Raw genomic sequence first — 25,793 nt, forward strand, 5'->3', positions numbered from 1 at the left:
CTACTCCATTGTAGGTCAGCCTGACGTTGATTAGTTTTTCTAGCGCGCCTGTTTTTGAGTTAATTGATCATTATTTTTAATTATTACATTTCAAAACTAAGGTTTACTGCCACTTAGAAGTAGTTCAAGCAAGTGCGTTGATATGGAGGATATTTATTTGAGTGAGTATTTTATAATTACTACTACTAGGTAACCTATTTTATATTTTATTTTATTCCTTGCACTTAGCACCGCAACAAGTCGACAACTACATGAATGAAATACAATAAAAAAAAGATTTTCATTAAAAATATATATTTTTAAAAATTTTATCCAATTTATTTGCTTAAAAGTTATTTATTTCAGTTCTTTCATAGTGCCAACTTTTTGTTTTTTTATGATGTTGGGCAAATGGTGACATATTGGTGTCAATAAATTCATATAAAACATTGTTCTGCCTCGCTGACTAATTAACAATGTAGCAAGCAGTTAAAGAAAGTGATTCTACAATTCTTACTGGTTTTTGTTGTGATTTAAGCCAGAAACAAGAAAATATTGATAAGTATCAATTCAATCGAATTTGTAAAGTAAAAGTAAAAAGCATTTATTTCTTTTTTTTTTCTCTTATATCCGTGGTCCCAGCAGCAATCTGTAGGGATTTACAGTAATCCACTCCTGTGTCCGTTTGCTGTTTGTTCTTTGTCATGAGCAGGGTGGAGTCCAGTGACTCAGTTGCCCTCAGTGGTCATGGTTTCTCAACTGTCCTGGAATCTACTAAGGAGACCCCTAACTCTAGCTCTTTGCAGTCTGCTGAATAGGAAGCCTTCAATGGTCATGAGTTGTTGTACTGATGAGTTTGGATGATTTGAAAGTCTATCCTTGTAGCGGAGTGTGAGGCTCTTTATTTCCTCTATGACTGTGGGCAATGGCAAGTCCTNTAAGTCCTGATAGATGAGCCTGTTGATGATATTCCATGGGATTTGGTAAATCAAACATATGGCTTTTGTCTGGAAGCGCTCGATTATGTCAATGCCAATTTAAACAATTACCTTTGTACATTGACATCGGTCTGATAGGACGGACGTGTTTCGTTCCTAAGTTTCGAGAGCATACTCCATCTGCCATCATGTCTGTGGCTTCCAATAAAGCCTATTTACCAGGGACTTTAGTTTTTACATTAACCTCAGACCAGAAAGATCACTAAACCAGCTTTACCATGTTCATTAACATGCTCAACACATGGAAGACTTCAATCTACAACATGTAATAAATGTAATGAAATCTTTCTTCTTCCATACTTTAAAGCTGTAAGCTTCTAGAAATTTTGTGACCTATTTCTAAGGAGTATAAAACACATTATATGACCAGCTAGCTTAGAATGAATGCCATTATATCGTCTTATCGACGCTTTTTATCGATTAACGATAAGCCCATACATTTGTCGTCTAAAGTCGATAAGATTATATCGTGTGACGCATCCTAGGCCAGAAGTGCTGCAAGGGACTATTTTGGACTTCCTATATCAAAAGAGGTGTTGTAAATCGCTTTTCAAGGTTTCGCAGTAACTGCGGCCTTGACTTCGTCATGGTCATTGACATGATTGTGGAACCGACGGAATGCCGTTGCCACTGCTGGTACCGGCGATTTTGATCTTTCTGCCGGTAGTAATATTGACCAATTTGTTAAGGCCATAAAAGTTTGAATAGGTATTCTTTTGTAGTGAGGTCGTAATAGATTTCAGATGCTATTTTCTCTTTAAAATAAAATCCCAATGAATATTTTTATCTTAAACCAGCTGCCCTGCCAGATGTTGTTAGGACAACTTAACTTCTTAAAAAAAGTTGTTATGGCTGTTAAGTTTACTCATTTTCTTTATTTTCTGCGCGAATTTCTTAATTTTTCTTACATAAGAACCTTCTGATAATAACAAACAAAACAAAAAAAGTCGCGCAATGTCGTACCAGAGCAAAAAATCCTACTTCCTGACGTTCCTTTAGATTGTTATGTGACACGAACTACACTTTTTTATCCCTTTCGTGACCTAGATACATACGTAAATACTCATACTCCAAATCATGAACACGCAAACTGTCGCCCTTGATGACCTTATTTTCTCTAGTAAATATGTAAATTAACCAAACTCTTTCCAGCGACGAAGCCATCAAGCATGGCTGAGACACTTGACCCGCTGGCGCCCAGCGTCAACTCATCCAGGGCACCGGGACTGATGAGAAAATTGAGGATGAGACTCAGCAGCCGGCCACCCATCAACAGACCGGCAGGAGAAGGTGGGATTCTCTTTTTTGGCTATAGGGGACGCTATGTTCTTCTGATTAATTTCGTTGCGGGTCCAATCACAGTTTAACTTTCCCCCGGGACAAACTTGACCTGCATTGGTTGGGTTTTTGTGGCGGTCAAGCTGTAGATCCTGGCTACACAGGAGTTGCAGTGGTGGGAACGAGAGGGGGGAATAGTCCCGTATAGGGGACGCAGCTTGGAGCAGCTCTTAATGCACTGTTCCCTGTCGCGCAGTGTGATGTAGAAATTATGCTGACTGGCAAAGGAAGGTCTTGACTCGCACTATTGATTTAACTGATAAACGTAGCTATAGATAGGTTATACGACCCTTGACCTGCTTCAAGCGTCAACTCATCCAGGGCGCCGGGACTGATGAGAAAATTGAGGATGAGACTCAGCAGCCGGCCACCCATCAATCGACCGGCAGGGGAAGGTAACAGTCTTTTAGTTTTGAAGAACACATAGCTAGGACTCTCACGTTCTTACGCTAGCCGCTGGCTCCAAGGGTCAACTCATCCAGGGTGCCGGGGCTGAAGTTGAGAAAATAGCTCGGATGCCGGCCACCCATCACCGGCAGGGGAAGGTAACAGTCGTTTAATTTTAAAGGATGCAGCTTGGACTCTTAATACGAGACTTAGAGAGGACTAATGTGGAACCTGAACAACGTAAGTTGGAAGCCGGCCACCCACCAGCAGGAGAAGGTACCAGCCCTGTTTAGTTTTGACGGACGCAGCTGGGTCTTCTAATACACTGGTCGCTAACGCGCAGTGTGATGTGGAACTAATCAATGCGGCCACAACTGGCTGGCAAAGGAAGGTCTTGACTCGCAGACTTGATAGAGATTCTAATCGACTCATAGCCTATCTATAGCCCTAGTCCTAAGTCATTTAGGGCGCCGGGGCTGATGAGAAAATTGAGGATGAGACTCAGCAGCCGGCCACCCATCAACCGACCGGCAGGGGAAGGTAAAAATCTTTTAGTTTTGAAGAACACATAGCTGGGACTCTCACGTTCTTACGCTAGCCGCTGGCTCCAAGGGTCTACTCATCCAGGGCGCCGGGGCTGATGAGGAAGTTGAGGATGCGGCTTAGCAGCCGGCCACCCATAACCGACCGACAGGGTAAGATAGGAATATTTTTTAGTTTAGATTAGAAGAACTCTGATCACTGACGCGTATTGTATGCAATGCTAAAGAGAATTGATATGAAAGATGACAATGCAGGTAGGCTGTCGGTCACCCATTAACCGCCCGGCAGGGGAAAGTTCTAGTCTCTTTTAGTTTTGAACGCACTGGGATTCTTAATGGTCGCCTTCCTAGCACTTCTTAAATAGCATACAGCTAGAGAGGACAGATATAGATTTAGCGATGGGAGAAAGCGGTAAGCCTCCCAGCAACCGAATGAAAAAGACTCTTAACATGCTCGTGGCTAGAATGCAATCATTTGAATTCATAAGGCAGCATTCCATTTCATTTAAATGAGTTTAAATTGCATGCTGTAAATGCTGACCGCTTTTTAAATCACCTTCGCCTTAAACCCCCATAAAACAAAGGTGCTGGCATACTTACGTATCCGTAATTCATATTGGCGTAACACCTGCGGCCATTGTTTAAAGACCCAAGGTTAATAAACATTGAACAGATAAGCTTCAGTTATTACTCTACCTAAATGTTTACTTTACTTATTACTTAGTGCAAATTGGACGCCCCTCGTGTTCATACGTGTTGTGAATTGTGATAATGGCGGAGAAAAGTGCAGAGGGTGATCAGTGTTGGAAAGATGGTAGGGAAACAAACAAACTGTAACGCCTTTGGTACTCCTCAATCAATCAAATTATTGCCTGTATTTGTCTGGACTATAATTAAATCAGCAGCAAGTCGTCAATTATTGCTCGTAAGGAGCCTTTACAGAATCATTATTTTTTTACCCAGCTATTCATTTGGCGATTGCTGAGAAGAAGCGTCGCAACAAACTCAGTCACCATGCATGCACTTCTATTTATCAATTCAATCCTTTTGTCCCGTAAAACTTGGAAGATGAAGTTCCACTATGCTTTATTTCATGTGGGACTTTCCCCACCAGAAGGACTGGACTTTCCCAATAAAACCCGACAGAGTCCAACGAAATGAAGCCGCGGTTATTATGGTCTTTACTTGGACTTTCGTGTTTTATCTGCCGATGACAGCTTAACATGCTTCTCATCCACTTACAGCCATCATACCCTGTCTTCTCTTAAGTACTAACAATTAAATATAAACATTGCAGGATATGTGGAGTTCGGAGAATTCCGGGCAGAGCGTCCCGGGATTAAGAAGGTGGGCACGTTCGCTGGTGTCTTCTGTCCCGTGGTGCTGTCTATGTTCAGTGCCCTCATCTTTATTCGGATGGGTAAGTCTTGCTTTTTCTACCACTAATCCCTGGGCCAAACAGCGATAGCATTCGGGCGACATTGATGTGACAGCGGAGTGAAGTCTTGCGACTATGCAAAAAAGATACAGATAAAGATATACACATCGCGATAGCTTGAATATTCGGTTCGCTTCAGTGTGTGGTCAAGGGTTAATCATAAGGTATGTATGCCATAGTGGCCTAGTCCTAAGACAAAAGTGTGTAAAACCCTTTTGCTTGTATTTACCGTCTGTCCAGAGGAATTGGACCGGTCGCACATATTGCTACACACAGTTCAGGATGTTTCATTATTAAATGTACAGGATGTTACTACCTATTAATTGCCCCAATTATCTTGAATTTAAAGGAATTACTAGTTAATTGGTTAAAAGGTACCTATGCTTAGGAGAAGGTTCATCAAAAATGTCCTGAAGTTGACGGGGATTGAACTACCGACCCTCGAATCGGCAGTCCATAGACAAGGTCATTACCTATTGTCCCATTGAAAAGACACATCTTAACATTAGGAGCTGACAAAACTATCGATCGATAAAAGTCTACAGTTTGCGGGGACTCTTACGAATGAAATTGAACTCAATCGCAAACTCAGTTCCAAGCAAAAAACATATTTGTTGATTACCAAAACACATAGTCCAGAGTCTGTTTTCGTTGGACGTTATCAAAGTTTTCGTCCATGCTCCGTCCCAAGGTCGGCGTCTGTCATCATTATCAGTGAGAGCGACACTAATCGAGGATAGTTTGACATTGGTGGGTTTTCTCTGATTGCAACATTGTAGTACTGCCCTATTGTCATTTTGTGTTGAACTGTCCGTTTAAAAGTTTCGATTATAACTAATAAACAATTATTATATCACAACACGAGCTGTCTCATTTCGCTTCTATGATTTTAATTCGGTCAGTCGACTTTGAAAAACAGAACCTAAGAATGACTTCAAATGTGGGCATTCCCATAAAGGAATACCGTTTTGACAGTTCAAAAATTATGTATAACCTAATTGATTGGAGTGTCACACCATACTTATCCCGAGAACCAAACATGGACTTTGTTTTGAAGAAAATGTAGATTGTGTACGGACAAAAATAAAACGCACGTTCAATATCTATCAAGAAAGAGTCATTATTTACAAACCACTAATGGTACTTGTTTAATATTCTTCTATCTGTATTGAATAACAATAATGATTGTATATTCAAGTAGGCATATAAAGCTTCACGCAATAGTCTTATTGTAGTTATAATAGGGTTCATTTCTGCAAGAAAAGTTTAGACCGATGTGCCAGCGAATGTACAGTCATCCATCAGCATTCCAGACTATACTCTTTTGTAAAATAGTAGCTATAGACTTATGTAGTTATAACAGGGTTCATTTTTGCAAGAAAATTTTATAGTCTGATGAATGTATAGTCATCAGCATTCCAATCTATATTTTTTTGTGAAATAGTCTCTATTGCCACTACATAAGATCTGTATTTAGCTAGATGTGCTGTACGTATAGCAAATGCGTTGTGTACGCATACTAATATGATTATAGTGAACATAATAATATAGCGATCGCTATATTATAGCGATGGAATACTTTCACCTGCAAAAGAAACAGTGTTTATAACTCTTTCAATTCAGTGACTTTTAATGCTTTTAATTATAAGATTTATTGGATAATATTATTATCTAGTAGCAAAAATCTATCTAAAATATACATAAAATTCAGTTTTCATTGTCATTAAAAGTTTTAACTTGAATTTTCTTTCTTTTCAATAAAAATTTACAAAACTAAGTACCAAAATAGTAGAATAGTCTTATTAACAACTACCTACGTTGTTTATAAATTCATGTTTGTTTTAAGTAGGTACATATTATTGTTTCTTTCTGAACACTTTTGACTGTGGGTAGAAATTGACACACATCATTATAATCCAATAAACAAGGAATTACTTAAATTAATTAAGGCCTCTAATCTACTTACGGTTCATTGCCAAGGTTTTGTTTATAATTATGATGCTTTGTATGAATACATTAATAATACGGAAACGATTGTTTTTCGAAATCTTGTATACTAGCTTTCCGCCCGCGGCTTCGCCCGCGTGGAATTTTGTCTGTCACAGAAAAACTTTATCGCGCGCGTCCCTGTTTCAAAAACCGGGATAAAAACTATCCTATGTTCTTTCCCGGGACTCAAACTATCTCTATGCCAAATTTCATCAAAATCGGTTGCGAGGTTTAAGCGGGAAAGCGTAACAGACAGACAGACAGACAGACAGAGTTACTTTCGCATTTATAATATTAGTTGGGATTTTACAAATAATCGAGTGAGATCACTTATCGTTTCCACGCCCTGTATATTTCCCTATAAAGTGACTCGTTCAGCATGGTGTGCTGTCATGTATACAGAAAATTATGCTCGTAGACTAAGTTTGTATAATATTCGGGGTCGCTTGTTTCATAAGCTTCAACCACACCAACTAGTGCAGATCGCCATCCCTGGCGCGACCAAAGGCCAATGACAGAATAAGAATAAGAATAAGAAAAACTTTATTTGACACAAAAGAAAACAGAAAAACAGAACAAAGGGACTTAAAACTGTACACGCATTATTTTGTGCCAAAAAGGCGCCCGCTCAGCATTAATCGAGCCACGCGTGCATGCACGCGTGCCCCGACGCTGGTTTTCAGCGGGTGCCTCTCCAACCAACATTTTAAATACAAAAAACAAAACATTAAACAAGACATTGACAAGAGGGCGCCGCTATCAAATTTTGCCATGTTGAGAAAATACACACAAAAAAATAAAAAATAAAAATTAGGAATACAACACTGGAGTCGACTCATGACGCCAGCCCCCCTAGACAAAATGCACCTTTATAAATGAATCAAAAATCGAATTTGTCAAAAAATCCATAGAAAAAAAGGCTTAGCGATCGCTTTTGGACTGACTTGCAAATATAATGTGCACCTTGTCCAGACCCACAGGATAAATGTCATGGCCATGGTTATGGCCAACCCAGTGTGCACCAATGCAAGGACAAAAACAAAAAAAATCACACAATCACAATTCACAGATCGACCAGACAAACATAAAATAAATTATTTCAAACTTAAAAACATTTATAAAAATATTTAATAAATTATACCATAAATATCCTTAAGCTATTTCACTTCCCTTGCGAATGCCACAAAACTCAAAGGCGTGAAACGGGAAAAAAAAAACAGAGAAAAAAAATAATAATAAAAGAAAATGGTTGAAGATTTATTGAAGACCACATGCTGCCACGCAACAAAAACGTGATTTCACACTTGGAATTGGACTTCACCACTTCAGGTCGACGCGACAGGTCGCGCGACTAATGACAGTTCACGCGACCTGTCATTTCCCTATGATCGCGCCGGCGTTTGCGATATGCACGCGTTGGTGTGATTGAAGCATTAATTGTAAATTATTATAATCGCTTGCAATGTTTTCAAACGTTATCGCATCGACGTAACTCACAACACGCGCGATCTAGGGCGTATGCGCTGGATAGTTGACATAATTTTATTGCTATGTTGATAGTATAAACAGTTATGTTGTTAATTAGTTGACTGTAAATGGTTAATTCCTTGTTAGTTCATATAAATAAGCTGGAATACTAGTAATTTGATAAAATACGAGTATAATCAAATTGTATTTGCTTGAATAATTTAATCCATGACATTTAACAGTGGATTATTTATTTATTTGCTTGTCACATGGTAAATACTGGTGGTAAATAATTTATCTATTCAAGTCTCTTGTTATACAATAAATCGAATTTCAATTATAATTTGTTTCTGAATATTGATCTGGACTAAGGGCCCTTTCCCACGGCAATCTAGTTTTGCTTGATCCAGTAATACAGAATTCCTGCAAAAAGTTAGTGAGTAGCGAGACATCCTTCATGGGTTTTAGCTATTTCCAATAAAACTCGACTTCGACCTCCTCTTATGTTCTTCTCATTAATTTCGTTGCGTCTCCATCCAATAACCGTCTAACTTTTCCAGGGGACAAACTTGACCTTCACTGTTTTTGTTTTTATTGGCGGTTAAGCTAGATCCTGCTTACACAGGAGTTGCAGCGGTGGGAACGAGAGGTGGGAATAGTCTCGTCATAAAGGTGACTAACTGATTGACTGACTGACATAGTGATCTATCAACGCACAGCCCAAACCACTGGATGGATCGGGCTGAAATTTTGCATGCAGGTAGATGTTATGACGTAGGCTAGGGCCGGATCTACCTATGGGTTGATTGGGCTGCAGCCCAGGGCTCCGGGGTTACAAGGGTCCCCCAGATCCCGCTAAAAAGTAGGCCATAATTTGAAAAAAAAATAAAAGAAAATAGTTGTCTGTAAAGACGGTTTACGGACGATATTTTTACGTGACAACGTCATAAGAAGTTTCAGCCCAGGGCTCCACAAATTCACAATCCGGCCCTAACGTAGGCATCCGCTAAGAAAGAATTTTACGAAACTCCACCCCTAAGGGGGGTAAAACGGGATTCACGCGTACGAAGTCGCGGGCGGCCGCTAGTTTCCACTAAAAGCCTGACTTATTTCTTTCCTCTTTCCAGGCTACCTAGTCGGCAACGCGGGTCTCCTAGTGACGCTTGCGCAGTTCGGCCTGGCCTACCTAATCGTGCTGTTCACAGTGACGTCTATTTGTGCCGTGTCGACCAATGGAGCGGTGGAGGGAGGGGGGGTTTATTGTATCCTTTTATAATAACGAATATATTAAGTCAATTGATATCAAAATGTAGAATTTTCAACAAAAAGTGTAATAAAGGCAAAAAAAAGATACATCCTCTTGCGACGACAGTGTAACATCTATAATCTAATTGTAGATGACATCTACAATGTCGTCACACTGTCGTCGCAAACGGATTATCACCCTGTAGTAATTTAGTCGTCGCATGTGGTATTCTGTGAACGAATTCCATAAATTCACGATGAAAGTGACTAAAATTGTAACATCAAATACTTTTTTATGGGTCTCTACCTCTCCCAAGAAAAAGAACTCATATTATGCATTATAAAACATATTTTAGAATCACTTTGTCGTCCCTCCCTATTTGTCTATGCCATTTTCTCAAAAACGCTACCAAAAGAGGTAGCGTTCAATTGAAATTAATGAGTATGGGATCTTGGTATTTATGTGAAATGCAAAATTTAAAGTAATGCTTATTGTATTAGTATTATATTTTTATTTATAACAGTAAACATTGCTGTATAAGTCTACTTCATACAATAAATAAAACATCTCTTTTTTATCATAAAGGCTAAAATTTTCCCCACATCTAATTTCCTAAACCAATTTCCAGTCATGATAAGCAGGACTTTAGGTCCAGAGTTCGGTGGCGCCATCGGAACTCTGTTCTTCTTCGCAAACGTTGTCTCCAGCGCCCTCTGTATATCGGCGTGCACTGAAGCTCTGGTAGAGAATTTTGGACCTAATGGTGAGTGATATTAGAGTGTTTTGATTTGCCTGGTTACTTCAGCTTTATATTGAACCATCTGAAAAGACCTCACAATAGTGGTTGAGTTTCTTTTGTTAATTTTCTGTGCTGAACTGTGTCAAGATTGAGACGTGTAAAAGTGGTTAAAAAGTCTGAAAGTACAGACGCATCTATTACATCTGCATAAGACCTCATAGTGTTTACCTTGACAATGCCATGCCGTCGTCTGTAAGTACCTAAATTTGAAAAGCATCGAAATTACAAGTAGACAGCAGAGTCATATTAAATTCCCCTCCCTATGGGTTCAGAACTGCTATCACTGTTTTGAGCGAAAAATCTTTTCGACTCGACTGATTTCTTGGCGCTTCTTCTCAGCATTGGCCTTTTATTGCCCCGAAGCAGTGGTAGGGTTAAAGTAATACTGGCATATCTAACAGCCTTTTTAAAAGCCTATTTGCTAAATAACTCTTTTTTTATGAAAAAAAAAAAACATTAGCAATTTGTATTGCACATATTACTATTAGTCCCGTTAGCCCCTCGTGTTAAGGTGTTAAGCTAAATAAGCTTGTGTTACGAGTGGGCTCACCACAATAGTCGAGCGGCGGTGGGGTTCAAACTTGCCTTCCTCGGATCTCGAGTCGGCCAGTCCGACCCCTTCACCGTTCGGTTATCATGGCTATACTCATGACTTTTAATGTAATATTTCAGGATACCTAGTCCACCCAAACCCTGGTATACCCGATGGCTGGTGGTACCGGTTCCTATACCGGTCGTTACTGAACGGCGCCGGGCTGGGCGTGTCGCTGGCGGGCGCGGCGCTGTTCGCTCGCACCAGCCTGGCCATCTGGGCCACCATGCTGGTCTGCCTGGCCAGTGCCTTCGTCAGCTTCGTGGTGACTCCTCCGCAAAGCGTGAGTGTCCTCCACAGTCATACAAAAAAATCAAAGAAGTGTTGTTTTATCACTCATTCATTCACTCTTCGTTTGTTCATTTATTTACCTTTCGTTCATTCATTCACTCTTCGTTCGATCATCATTCAATTTTAGGTTATTTAGTTATTTATATATCGTTCATTCGACTTCTTTATTCTAATATTCGTTTAAAAATCTACGCAGATTTCGGATTAGATCGTGATCCCAACAGGTTTCGAAAGACGCAGCCTTTCAAGCTTGAGATCAGACTTGAGCTTAGCTACTTGCAGCTGAATATTGTCTTAAATATCCACCCATTCCTCGTCGCCATCTATCAGTCTTGAGTCTAGCTACAGACAGCTGAGACCATTCTCAACTGTCTTCGTTGCTATCTATCAGTCTTGGATTTAGCAACAAGCAACAGAAACTATGTCTCTTATTTTCGAGATCAGTCTTGGGTCTAGCTTCCAGCATCTGAAACTATCCTCAACTGTTCTCGCACTCCTTGTCGCTATACACCTAAGTTCCTCGTTTAAGACCAGTCTTGAGTTTAGTTACAACTGAAACTAATCTCTAATGTCCGCGTATTCCTCGTCGCTAACACACAAGCTGTTCCCAACTGTCCACCACTCGTCGCTATATACCGGTCGTTACTGAACGGCGCCGGACTGGGCGTGTCGCTGGCGGGCGCGGCGCTGTTCGCTCGCACCAGCCTGGCCATCTGGGCCACCATGCTGGTCTGCCTGGCCAGTGCCTTCGTCAGCTTCGTGGTCACGCCTCCGCAGAGCGTGAGTGGCTTGTACTCGTCAATAATACGATAAAAGTGTTCTTCTATCAGTCATTCATTCATTCGCTCTTCGTTGACAGTTGAAAGAGTGACTGAATGATCTCAATATTCGTTCATTCATTCACTCACTTGTTCATTCGACTTCTTCTTTGTAACATTCATTCAAAATTCTACGTAGGTACGTTTCGGTTTAGATTGTGATCTTGACTAGTTTCCAAAAACGTAGCCTCTCAAGCTTGAGATCAGTCTTGGATTTAGCTACAACAGCTGCACCGGCCTGGCCATCTAGGCCACCATGCTGGTCTGCCTGGCCAGTGCCTTCGTGAGCTTCGTGGTTACGCCTCCGCAGAGCGTGAGTCACACTGATCCACTTGAAACGCACTAAATATACAGAAGTGTCTCGTTCATTCACTAGTTCATTCTTCACTCGTGCATTCTTCACTCGTTCGTTCTTTCAATAATTCAATCACTCGCTTTATTAGATCGTGATGTAGATACGTTTTTAAAGACTTATGCCAGTTTTCACCATCAATCCCTAATTTTTAAGTGACCCCTATGAAAACAAAAATCCTGTTAAGTGTTACCATAGGTGTCACTCTCTCAACCTAGATATGAGTCTTGAGTTTAGCTACTGGCAGCTGAAACTGTTCTCAAATGCATGGGCATTGTTCTTTTTCGCTATCTATCAGTCTTGAGTCTAGCTACAGACAGTTGAAACCATTCTCAAAATTGTCCTTATCTCTATCTAACACCGCCCCGCTTTGCCAAAGCGCCTCTTAAGCTTGAGATGTGTCTTGAGTCTACCGTCTGACAGTGGATACTAGTCTCAAATATACACGTACTCCCCTTGCTATCTAGCACACTACCAGCATCTTAAACAATCATCATCATCATCGTTTCAGCCATAGGACGTCGTCCACTGCTGAACATAGGCCACCCCCAATGTTTTCCATGTTGATCGATTGGTAGCGGCCTGCGTCCAGCGCTTCCCTGCTACTTTTATGATGTCGTCGGTCCACCTTGTGGGTGGGTCCCACGCTGCATTTTCCGGTACGCACACAATATTTTTATTAATTTCTTTGTCCCCAGATCGCGAAACCAGACACTAACTTATTAACCAACATGACCAGCTTCAACTACACCGGCCTTAGCAAGGAGACGTTCATGGGGAACCTCTACCCGTCTTATGGGCAGGACTACACCACCAGCGATGGGTCTATGGTGGACTTCGCTTCGGTGTTTGGAGTGCTGTTCATTGGAGTTACTGGGGTCATGGCTGGCGCTAATATGAGCGGTAAGAAACTAAAACCAATCTTCCTTAAAAATCTAAAATATTTTATTAAATTTTGACCAGTATTTGTGCACTTATGGTACGTAAAAAAGGTAGCCCTTAACATGACGTCTCCTTATCTTTTGGCCCTACCTACCAGATAATAAGTCATGATCAATCACACTAACAGGACAGATTTGTATATTATTGTGTATACAGGGTGAAAACGATAAGTGATCTCACTCGATTATTTCTAAACTATACAAGATATCGAAAAACTGTTTACTGATCCTGAAACTGCTTCACGAGCTCTTTCAAACGGTACCAATATTAGGTTATTTTATTTTTATTTTATTTTATTTGTTTAACAATGTTTCAACAGCATTAAATTGTACATAAATGTGCAGGATTACAGAATAAACTGGAACTATCCGAAAATTCAATGTTTGTAACATTCATACATTTGGTACAGCCATATAATTTTTGTTCCCTTATTGTTGCAAAATACAAATAATTTATTTGTGAAACAGGTAAGCAGTATGATGTACAAGCAAAAAAAAAATGGTATTGTATGGGTTTCATACTTAAAACTACCGTTCTATTCCGTTCGGCCGTTTGGTGTAGTGGTTCAGAAACGGACTACTATGCCGAGAGGTCCCGGGTTCGATTCCCGGCAGAAATTGAAATGTTGAATTTTAATTTCTGTGACGGGTCTGGGTGATTTCTATGTATAATATGTATGTATTACAAAAAAAAATTAAGTATGTTTATATCCGTTGTCTAGTACCCATACCACAAGCTTTGCTTAGTTTGGGGCTAGCGGCGCAGTGTAAAATGTCCAAGGATATTTATTATTTATTTATTTATTCTCCAGGTGAACTAAAGAACCCGTCCAAAAGCATCCCAATGGGCACGCTAACAGCGCTTCTATTTACGGGCGTGTCCTACGCCGCTCTCAGTCTGCTCACCGCTGCCACTTGCACGAGGGAACTGCTACAGAACAACTATGTATACCTGCTGCCCATTAACGTGTGGCCGCCTTTTATTGCTGTGGGTAAGGACAATGAGGGCTATCGTTTTTATACTTAACAGTTGGCACCCCTGGCGATTGACAGGACCTTACTCTACAGTGGCGCCATCTTGATGAGTGCAAATGCGATAGTCCTCCTACCACTTTAGCGCTCACCAGTTGGTGCCACTGTCTTCGCTACTAGCAAGTGACAGGACCTTACTCTACAGTGGCGCTAACTGGTGAGCGCTAAAACGATAGCCCTCATTTAATCATCATCATCATTTCAGCCATAGGACGTCCACTGCTGAACATAGGCCTCTCCAATGATTTCCACAATGGCCGGTTGGATGCGGCCTGCATCCAGCGCCTTCCTGCTATAGGTACCTTTAAGAGGTCGTCGGTCCACCTTGTGGGTGGTAGATTTTGATAACCAGTTGATTTAATAATGATTATTGTTATTACACGTATAGATCGCACAGCGAGTGTTGAGGCGAACGGAGGGCTTAGTGTGAGTTTACATTAAATGTCCTCACTAGTGAGCGCGTAAAAAAAATATATGAAGATTTCAGTTCTTGAAAGTTTCCGCTAGGGGCGCTGTACAATCCGTCATACATGTAATGTCATTTTTGTCTCGGTGCGAGTTCACACTAAACGTCGTAGCGACTGCGTAAAAAATTACATGAAATGTATGACGGATTATACAGCGTCCTTCGCGGATACTTTCAAGAACTAAAATCTCCTTTGACTTTTTTTGACGCACTCGCTAACGACGATGTTCAATGCAAATTCGCACTAAGCACATAGTGTACTAACATTGACTTAATATTTGCATAATGGAACACACACCAGTTCAAATATTGAATCTACAAATTATAACGTTAGCGCGGCAAGCGTATAAATACTGATAATCTGATACATAAGCACAAACAAATCTTTGCTTGTTTTGATCGCTTCAGCTCTCGCTGCGAGACCAATATTCTGTCGTTGCACAATGAAAGAGTTAATAATTAAACTAATCATGTATATTTTGTTACAGGCATGCTTACGGCAACATTTTCCGCCGGACTGTCGAATCTGATCGGTGCTTCAAGAGTTTTGGAGGCTCTCGCAAAAGACAATATTTTTGGTAAGAATTTCTTTATTTTATTGACGCGACTATTCCCACCTCTCTTTCCCACCGCTGCAACTCCTGTGTAGCCAGGATCCGTGGTGCATAATCTTAAAGGTTTTAAACATTTTTTTGTCACCTGTCATCCGCTTTGCAATGGAGGGAAATCGAACCTTAATTTCGAACTCCTCCTCCTCCCGGGGGAAAGTTAAACTGTCATTGGACCTGCAACGAAATTAATCAGAAGAACATAGGAGTTCGAAGTTAAGGTTGACTTCCCTCCAGTACAAAGTGGATATATTTCATTGACATAAAATAGTAAATATTTTTAGGTTTTATTTGTAGGCATAGGCAATTTTATTTTATTTATTTTTTTATTTTCTTTATTCAGAAAACCACAGCTCTTTATAATAATAAGTAACAAACCGTACGCCTAACATACTCCCCCCATGTGCCATATAACACTGTGAAGATAACTTCAAAACAAGTGCTGTTATTTTTCAAATGTGTCATACTTTCAGGTTTTCTCCTACGCCCTGTAGCGAATCACTCTGGTAACCCAGTACTGGCTGTCATCATATCCTGGCTGCTGGTACAAATTGGTATTATGGCTGGATCGCTCAATGCCATTGCACAGGTATGAAGATAATAGTTTTTATTGCGTAACACATAAGATTGATAATTGTAAGAATAAAAGAGGGTAAGTATAGCAATTTATTGGCATAGCCCGATGGATTAGCAAGCTAAAGTGGCAATGGGCAGGGCACATAGTACGCAGAACTGACGGCCGATGGGGCAGCAAGGTTCTGGAATGGAGGCCGCGTACCGGAAAACGCAGCGTGGGACGTCCACCCACAAGGTGGACCGACGACATCATAAAGGTAGCAGAAAGGCGCTGGACGCAGGCCGCTACCAATCGATCAACATGGAAATCATTGGGGGAGGCCTATGTTCAGCATTGGACGTCCTTTGACTGAAATGATGATGATGATGAATCGCAAAAAAATAAAGAATTTATTACATTTCATTTTATAGACATTTTTTTTTTATTCTAGGTAAACTCTGTGCTGTTCATGACAAGTTACTTCGCCATCAACCTGGCTTGTTTAGGATTGGATTTGGCATCTGCACCTAATTTCAGGTTAGTATTCTTATTCTTAAAATTGAAGACATCGGGGTCATCTTCATGCAGTTAGTCAAGTCTTCAGTATACAACCATCACACTTCTTCAACCCTCCATCTCCATTTGTCTCTGGAAAATTGGAGATGGCTGTGTTCCTGCAGTGAACACTAAAAATGACTTGATGATGAAGTGATAATTATATAGTATCTAGGTGGTATTGTGAACCACTGTTTTACTTTTACGCTACTAACCAGCGTGAGACGTCCCACAAGGTGGACCGACGACATCATAAAGGTAGCAGGGAAGCGCTGGACGCAGGCCGCTACCAATCGATCAACATGGAAAGCATTGGGGTAGGCCTATGGCAGCAGTGGACGGCTGAAATGATGATGCCAATGAGATGAGGATTAAGGTTTTAATCTACATATTTTTTTTGATAGTCGTATCCTCATGACTTGATGATGATGCCGTTGTTGTCTCCAGGCCTTCCTTCGTGCACTTCTCTTGGATGATATTTCTACTAGGCCTGGCGGGCTGTGTAGCACTGATGTTCGCTCTACGACCATTATATGAAGCTACTGTACAATGGTCCAGCACCTTGGTCCAATATGTACAGCTGTTTCAGCCTTGTTGTGTGTTATATCGTTGTTTATTTTTTATTTTAAAGACTTTATTGCACACACAACAATGTTCAGTACAAAAAGGCGAGCTTAATGCCATAAGTCATTCTCTACCAGCTGACCTTGAGCAAAACAGAGATATTGAGTAGGCGGTGCTAAAAAGCTACAAAAATGTACGTTGTTCGTGTAGATTCTTCCAGACGAAAGTAGGGTTTGCCTCTGAAATATTAGGTCGTGTTCCTACAAAGAAGACATGACCTGATAGTTATTATGTTGTCTTCAGGCCGTCCTTCGTGCACTTCTCCTGGATGACGTCACTGCTAGGCCTGGGAGGCTGTGCGGCGTTAATGTTCGCGCTGCGACCGCTACACGCTGCTGGTGCTGCACTAGCGTGCTGCTCGCTGGTGGTGGCGCTGCATCTGCTGTCTCCTGCTGCAGCTGACCCCAAGTGGGGCAGTCTGAGTCAGGCTCTCATCTTCCACCAGGTGAGGACACTAGGATCCACTGCTGGAACTATTAAGTTAGCTGGCGGGCGCGGCGCTGGTTAATACTGCTCGCTGGTGGTGGCGTTACATCTGCTGTCGCCCGCAGCAGCTGACCCCAAGTGGGGCAGTCTGAGTCAAGCTCTCATCTTCCACCAGGTAAGAACACAATCTGGAAAAAATCCACTGCTGGAAGTAGGTCCAAAACTAGCTACTTAGCTATTTCCTAAAGACTAGAAACATACTACTACTCATTCATGCTGCATCTGCTGTCTCCTGCTGCCGCTGACCTTAAGTGGGGCGGCCTGAGTCAGGCTCTTATCTTCCACCAGGTGAGGACACTAGGATCCACTGCTGGAACTATTAAGTTAGCTGGCAGGCGCGGCGCTGGTTAATACTGCTCGCTGATTACCATCAGCTGTCTCCTGCTACTCATCTTCCACCAGGTGAGAACACAATCCACTGCTGGAACCGCTGACCCCAAGTGTGGCAGCCTGTTGCAAGCTGAAAACAGTTCCAATTCACTGCTAGATGCCAAAGAACCTCCTTTCTCCTCATTTTCCTCCTACCCACTCCTCAATTTTCCCGAGAGCGTTCACCAAACTGGGAGTGTGCTGACTGGAACTTCCTAATCCACAATTAGGCTGCATCTGATGTCTCCTGCCACTGCGGATACCAGGTCAGTGAGATATAACTTGAGACTCCCACTCCGCTACTTCTGGATGACGTCTCTGCTAGACCTATGAAGTTGTGCTGTGTGCTTACCATGAGTTTACGTTAGGTGTGCTCGCTAGCGACTGCGTAAAAAAATGACATTACTTGTATGACATATTGTTCAGCGCCCCTAGCGGCTACTTTCAAGAAACAAAATCTTCATAGAGGATTTTGACGTACTCGCTAACGAGCACACTTATCGTAAACTCATGGTAGGTACACAGCTCTAATGTTCGCGCTGCGACCGCTACACGCTGCTGGTGCTGCACTGGCGTGCTGCTCGCTGGTGGTGGCGCTGCATCTGCTGTCTCCTGCTGCAGCTGACCCTAAGTGGGGCAGCTTGAGTCAGGCGCTCATCTTCCACCAGGTGAGAACACTAGGATCCACTGCTGGAACCGTTGACCCGCAGACACAGGCTGACACCTGAGTGTGGCAGCCTGTTGCAAGCCGAAAACAGTTCCAATTCACTGCTGGACGCCAAACAGCACGCGCTTTCGTGGTTTTCCATCTACCCCCTCAGTAGTTTCTTTGAAGGCGTCCACCGAACTGGAATGGGACTGTTGTCGTGTGCTGAGCTGACTCTAAGACCCCACTACTCCATAATCACCCTGCAACTGTGGTTGTCAGCCTCCATGTATCCTACATAGGGCAGCCTATTTGATGTCTCCTGCCACTGTGGATACCAGGTCAGTGAGATATAACTTGAGACTCCCACTCCGCTACTTCTGGATGACGTCACTGCTGGGCCTGGGAGGCTGTGCAGCCCTAATGTTCGCGCTGCGACCGCTACACGCTGCTGGTGCTGCACTGGCGTGCTGCTCGCTGGTGGTGGCGTTACATCTGCTGTCTCCTGCTGCAGCTGACCCCAAGTGGGGCAGTCTGAGTCAGGCTCTCATCTTCCACCAGGTGAGGACACTAGGATCCACTGCTGGAACTATTAAGTTAGCTGGCGGGCGCGGCGCTGGTTAATACTGCTCGCTGGTGGTGGCGTTACATCTGCTGTCGCCCGCAGCAGCTGACCCCAAGTGGGGCAGTCTGAGTCAAGCTCTCATCTTCCACCAGGTAAGAACACAATCTGGAAAAAATCCACTGCTGGAAGTAGGTCCAAAACTAGCTACTTAGCTATTTCCTAAAGACTAGAAACATACTACTACTCATTCATGCTGCATCTGCTGTCTCCTGCTGCCGCTGACCTTAAGTGGGGCGGCCTGAGTCAGGCTCTTATCTTCCACCAGGTGAGAACACAGGGATCCACTGTTGGAACCGCTGACCCCAAGTGTGGTAGCCTGATGCAAGCCGAGAACAGTTCCAATTCACTGCTGGACGCCAAAGAGCACGATCTCTCATTTTCCATCTACGCTCTCAACAATTTTCCCGAGGGCGTTCACAGAACTGGGAGTGTGCTGACTGGAACTTCCTAATCCACAATTAGGCTGCATCTGATGTCTCCTGCCACTGCGGATACCAGGTCAGTGAGATATAACTTGAGACTCTCACTCCGCTACTTCTGGATGACGTCTCTGCTAGAGCTATGAAGTTGTGCTGTGCGCTTACCATGAGTTTACGTTAGGTGTGCTCGCTAGCGACTGCGTAAAAAAATGACATTACTTGTATGACATATTGTTCAGAACCCCTAGCGGCTACTTTCAAGAAACAAAATCTTCATAGAGGATTTTGACGTACTCGCTAACGAGCACACTTATCGTAAACTCATGGTAGGTACACAGCGCTGATGTTCGCGCTGATGTTCGCGCTGCGACCGCTACACGCGGCGGGCGCGGCGCTGGCGTGCTGCTCGCTGGTGGTGGCGCTGCATCTGCTGTCTCCTGCAGCCGCGGATCCTAAGTGGGGCAGCTTGAGCCAGGCTCTCATCTTCCACCAAGTGAGAACACAGGGATCCACTGCTGGAACCGCTGACCCCAAGTTGCAAGCCGAATACAGTTCAAAATTCTTAGCTAGACGCCATAAAACACGACCTCCCTCATTTTCCATCTACACCACAGCATTTTTTCTGAGAACTAGTATCCACTGAACTGGGAAGAGTCTGACACTACGCGTGCTGACTCTGGAATCCCACTACCCAGAATCCACTGCTGGTAGTGAGTCAAGCGGCGGGCGCGGTGCTTGCATGCTGCTCGCTGATGGTGGCGCTGCATTTGCTGTCTGTGTGTGTGTCTCTTAAAAATAGGTGGACATTCGATATAAAGTCATAATTTCACCGGAACAAACATTGTTATCGATACCATATTGAATGCTGATCAACATTTGTCATTATGCATTTTTCGTTAAAACGCGCCGCTCCGCTTTTCCGCGGTTTGACCGCTTACAATCTTTGTGGCAGCACATTAAGAGTGACTCGCGTATCGCGTCGGTGTCTGCTAGAATCTCGCTCGATTATTAACAATGTTCTTTACATTCGTCCACAGGTCCGCAAATACCTCTTACTGCTGGACCCGCGGCGCGAGCACGTGAAGTTCTGGCGGCCGCAGATGCTTCTGCTGGTCGGCTCGCCGCGCCAGGCCGCGCCGCTCATCGACTTCGTCAACGACCAGAAGAAGGTGGGATGGAGTGTACATGCTTTTGAACCTTCGTTTCAGCCAAATGACGTCCACTGCTGGACAAAGGCCTCCCCCAAGGTTTTCCACAATGAACGGTCCTGCGCTGCCCGCATCCAGGCTATTCCCGCGACCTTTACCAGATCGTCGGTCCACCTAGTAGGAGGCCTGCCCACGCTACGTCTTCCAGCCCGTGGTCGCCACTCGAGAACTTTCCTGCCCCAACGGCCATCGTCTCTACGAGCTATGTGCCCCGCCCACTGCCACTTGATTTTAGCAATTCTGCGAGCTATGTAGGTAGGTAGGTCCAACTTCGAGAAAGAGGTCAATCGTCGAATCCAACTCGGATAGGCAGTGTTCGGGAAGCTTCGCCATATACTCACGTCCGAAATACCGCAGTTTTGAACCTTAATACAAGGAAATATAGCCCATAATTTTGTTACATATTGGAAACACGAAACTTGGCGTGACAATGAAATCGTTCATTTCTACAAGTAGGCTCCCAAAGAGTACTTTTACACGTCCCAACCCTATCACAGCTCGGGGAAATAATGGCGGGCCGCTGAAAAAAAGCAGCTCAAGAAACAGTCACCTTACTACCCGTTCGCGCTAAGTTTGCCGGTCTGGAATGCGCGTGCCCTCCCCCAACCGCGATTAAACGCAATTAATGTGTCTTATTTTACGCAAATACACAATTTTTATCAATATTAATAAATAAAAAATATTTTCAATATGGTTTGCTATAGTTATAGATGCTTCCCTTCGTGTGACGTCACATCGCCAGCGGCAAACTTATCGCAAACGGATAGTACCATTGTCAGCCTCTTATTCAAGGCTTTACAATAGTATAGCGAGACGAGGCCTAGCATGGTTCTAGTCGCAAACCATGAGATTCAACTGGACCATTAAAATCACCGGTTTCAGCAGGTGCATGTCACTGGATCTCTTCGGAGCTAGATATTTAAAATCTTTATGGCGCACCACGTAAAACTTAAAATTGCAAGACACAAAATGATGATGACTCCCAGGTCTCCTTCCCGCTATTGAAACTCCTGTATAGGTAGATAAATCATGGTGAGAATAGTTTCACCTTTTTATTATTATTTTTTCGATGATTTTCCCATAGAAAACGCTTTTGTATTTGAGTACCTTTAGAGCTCAGACGTTTGATTGTTTTACACGATGTATTGTAAACCAATATTTTTGTCTTATTCAGGGTGGTCTATTCGTGCTGGGTCACGTGAGGATTGGCCAACTGGATGGCAATGGTGACCCGCTGGCGGCCGAACAGAAGTACTGGTTGAAACTTATCGACCATCTGAAAGTGAGTACATAACATTTTTATGGGTCAATTTGTTTACTCATCATCATCAACTCAGTCAATGGCAGTCTACTACTGAACTCGAAGAACATCACAATTTCACTATTTCAAAGAGGTCCAAGTATGTATCAATATCATTACCCCTGGGCCACACACATTGCGATTAAATTCTTAATCTTGCGTCTGCAAAAAGCACTGAAGTAGAACGGCTACATTCATCGCGATAGCGCGAATCTTCGTGTTTCGTTCGTCAAATTGAAGATTTGGTTAACATTCTCCACGCTGGCCAAGCTACATTGTTTCCACCAGAGATGTGCGAGGATGCATATCGAGGGATGTGTTTGTAAAGAACCAATAGAATCGCTTCATTTATCTCGCTTCTGTAAACGTCTTACATCTGTTATTTATTTATAATTTACAGGTGAAAGCCTTCGTAGAGCTGTGCCTCGCCGAATCAGTCCGCAGCGGCGCTGCACACTTGACCAGACTATCCGGTCTTGGAGCCATGAAGCCTGATACAGTGTTGTTGGGATTCAGAGACACGGAACCGCCTAAAGACTTCTTCAGAGAGTGAGTGTGATATTATCATCATCATCGGGAAGCAGTAACCTTAATTTCGAACTCCTCCTATGTTCTTCTGATTAATTTCATTGCGGGTCCAATGACAGTTTAGCTTTCTCCCGGGACAAACTTGACCTTCACTGGTTGGGTTTTTATTGGCGGTCAAGCTGTAGATCCTGGCTACACAGGAGTTGCAGCAGTGGGAACGAGAGGTGGGAATATAATCATCATTTCAGCCATAGGCCTCCCCCAATGATTGCCAGATTGGCTGGTTGGTAGCGACATGCATCCAGCACCTTCTTGCAACCTTTATAAGGTCATCTGTACACCTTGTGGAAGGAAGTAATTTGCTGCGCTTGCCGTACGATGTACTTATACTCAGTATAGTTAACTCCTGCAATTAATTCATTTACTTTTTATGAGCAGTCAAAAAAGGTTCTTCCATAAACAAGTTTTGACGTAATTTTTACAGCTGATTTTAATCAAGTTGCTTGCTTTGTTCGGCATAAAACAAAAAGTCATAATATTCAATTAGAATGAGGGTTTTCGCGTAAAGATCCGCTAGATGGCGGGACGTGGATGTGGGGTCTGACTGCTGCGTGATTGGTGGATTTTGACATATCCGTCAATGTCATGTCAAAAATAACCAATCATGCAGCATTTTTACCTCGCGTCTACGTATTGCCATCTGGCGGATTTTTCATACGCGAAAACCCTCATTGAATTTTCATGATTGTGGTCTTAAACAATTGCGTCTTGAAAATATTGGTCAATAATCAACAACCGTTCCCATTTCAGCCCCGCATCCCCATACAAAACGGACGCTTTTGACCTGGAGAACGGGACGGTGTTGTTCCCCGTCCGGAAACCCACCGACCCGCGTCCGAGCGCCGCGGAATACGTCCGGATAGTGTCCGACGTGTTGTGTGTGGGCAAAAACGTTTGTTTGTGCAGAAACTTCCATGCTTTGGACATGGCCGCTGTTGAGAAGTGAGTATGCAGTTTGAGTGCTTTACAGGCGACTTTTTACTATAGTCCGGCCGCCGAGCACGTAGAATTTCTTCCAATGACCCCAAGCTACCCATCCTTATCGCTCGCGCATAATTATATTGCTGTCGCAACTGTGCGACGCGCGCCCGCAGTGAGTGTGCGAGCGAAAATGCGAAATTCTACGTGCTCGGCGACCAGACTATAGCTAAGTTCTTTTACAAGTGCTACCACCAAATAATATTAAGGGGGGTGAAGTGACGGCCTATAGAACTGATTAATAGCAAAATAGGAGGATCACTGAGAAATCATTTAAAGAAATAGCGAGCATCACTTTGCACGCACAAATTGCAATTCAGAGACATGAATTTACCGCTATATTTACCTACGTGTCTTATCTATCTCAAGGTAGATTCCCATTTTTCTGCATTATAAGGTTACCATTTATATTCGTTAAGATAGATAGATACACACACCGGCAGATTTAGAGGAACGGAAAAAAAAGCATCAATATCATCATTATTTTAGGAAAAAAATGCCTAATTATGACATTATTTTTTAATTTAATTCTAAATATGAAAAAAATAATTGCCAACAGTATATTTTTTTAATTATTTTGTTTAAATTACCCCATCAACAGTTTCGTTGAGTGTTTTGAATTGAATGAAGCTTTTGCTAATTTGGATTTCTTTTACGTGAAAGATGTTTTTTTCTGAGAATTTTGTTGTGTAAGCATTCAGTTACTTATAAGGGTTTATTATGCCCAGCTTAGCACCGTCAGAAATCATTAAGGCAGATGAAATGAGAAGTAACGGCCATGCATACAAATCGGCTGCCGTAAGACGTCGTTGATCAGTATCGACCACCCATGGCAGTAACCAACGGTACAGATTGATCATTTCTGTCGTTAGGAGGAGGGTTCAAGTCAGAAAAAGGCGTACTTCGCGACGGGATGACCGTTTTTTACAACTTCGAGTTTTCAGAAAGTCGCGGTTACCTGCTGTTCAAGCCAGAAATAACCTTAAAGACACTCGAGGAGTAAGAGTGACTGAGCCCACAGTTCACAGGAGATTTACTGAAGTTGGTATAGGGTCGTGCATACCCGAGAAAGCTCCAACTTGTGACACAGCACCGAAAAAACATATTGAACTTTTCACGTGAATATCGTGATTGGGTCTTGAACGACTGGAGGCATGATCTCTTCACTTATGAGTGCAGAGTTCTCTTAAACCAGATCGATGGAAGATAGCGAATATGGAGACACAAAGAGAACGTAACATTTAGTCTTAATTTTGAAAATATCGTGGTTTATGGAGGTAGCTTAATTCTGGTGTACGATAAACCCGACACCACCCTGGGACTGCTGGTCGCCCTCCCGGAAATAGAGCAGGTTTCCGGATTTGAGGATTATGGTGTCCTCTCCCTCTCTTCGGACTTCACATAATCCTACGATATCCCACCGTAACCTGCTCAATTCTTCCTCAAGTTCCACTAGCTTCACGTCTGTACGCAGTGTGCGAGCGTTGAAGGTTGCCAGGGCCAGAGGTCGTCGGTGTTGGTAGCTTGGCATCCCCCGGGGATTCTTCGCACCCCTTGCCCCACCGTTACCGTGACCGCTACCGTGGTACGGGATAGTGGGGCCGCCGGGGACTAGGGGCCGTTTTATTGTTTGTAAAACCATTCTGGAGGGTTTTGCCCTAATCGCCACGCTTGGCAGGCGGGTTGGCGATCGCAGTTTTTTGTTTGGTTTCGCACGCAGACGCTGCTGCCCGTCTGGTGCTACAGGGGTTTTGTCGCCTCTTACGACACGCCTCCTGTCGGCGGTGGGGAAAAGTATTCTTTTACGGCCGTCCCCACACGGCACGGCAAATGGTATAGTGAAGTCAGAAATTTGATATCATCATTTTTATTTTTTTAATTTTCATACAAAATAAATTTTATAAAATCCGATTTGTATGAAAATTAAAATAATTAAAATGAAGCTATCAATTTTCTGACTTCATCATACGATTAATATGACCATGTTAACATGGGCTAGTGTCGGCTCATATACCCATTTACCTAACACCCTGTAGATTGCAGTCATGGTCATTATTTCCGTACACATGGTAATTTATTTAATTGCAATAATAACTGTATTACATACATATTTAGAATGTATTGTAAAATACAAATACCTACTTACGAGTAATGCT

At 42.8% G+C, this 25,793-nt stretch overlaps 1 protein-coding gene across 1 annotated transcript; it reads left to right on the top strand.

Annotated features, from left to right (window-relative positions):
- LOC114365459 (solute carrier family 12 member 9-like) lies at nucleotides 1-23,605 on the top strand. The gene is made up of 17 exons (XM_028322041.1): nucleotides 1-161; nucleotides 2,130-2,193; nucleotides 2,637-2,710; nucleotides 4,542-4,664; nucleotides 9,266-9,400; nucleotides 10,013-10,147; nucleotides 10,856-11,058; nucleotides 12,935-13,139; nucleotides 13,990-14,169; nucleotides 15,164-15,253; nucleotides 15,757-15,872; nucleotides 16,291-16,376; nucleotides 17,262-17,463; nucleotides 20,601-20,732; nucleotides 21,946-22,053; nucleotides 22,472-22,620; nucleotides 23,410-23,605. Exons 1-17 carry the CDS (start codon nucleotides 143-145, stop codon nucleotides 23,603-23,605), a joined length of 2,217 nt encoding a protein of 738 aa, XP_028177842.1. The 5' UTR covers nucleotides 1-142.
- The last annotated feature ends 2,188 nt before the right edge of the window (nucleotides 23,606-25,793 follow it).

Source organism: Ostrinia furnacalis, unplaced genomic scaffold (assembly GCF_004193835.3).
Source record: "Ostrinia furnacalis isolate ACB-3 unplaced genomic scaffold, ASM419383v2 OfSCF7591, whole genome shotgun sequence".
Lineage (NCBI taxonomy): Eukaryota > Metazoa > Arthropoda > Insecta > Lepidoptera > Crambidae > Ostrinia > Ostrinia furnacalis.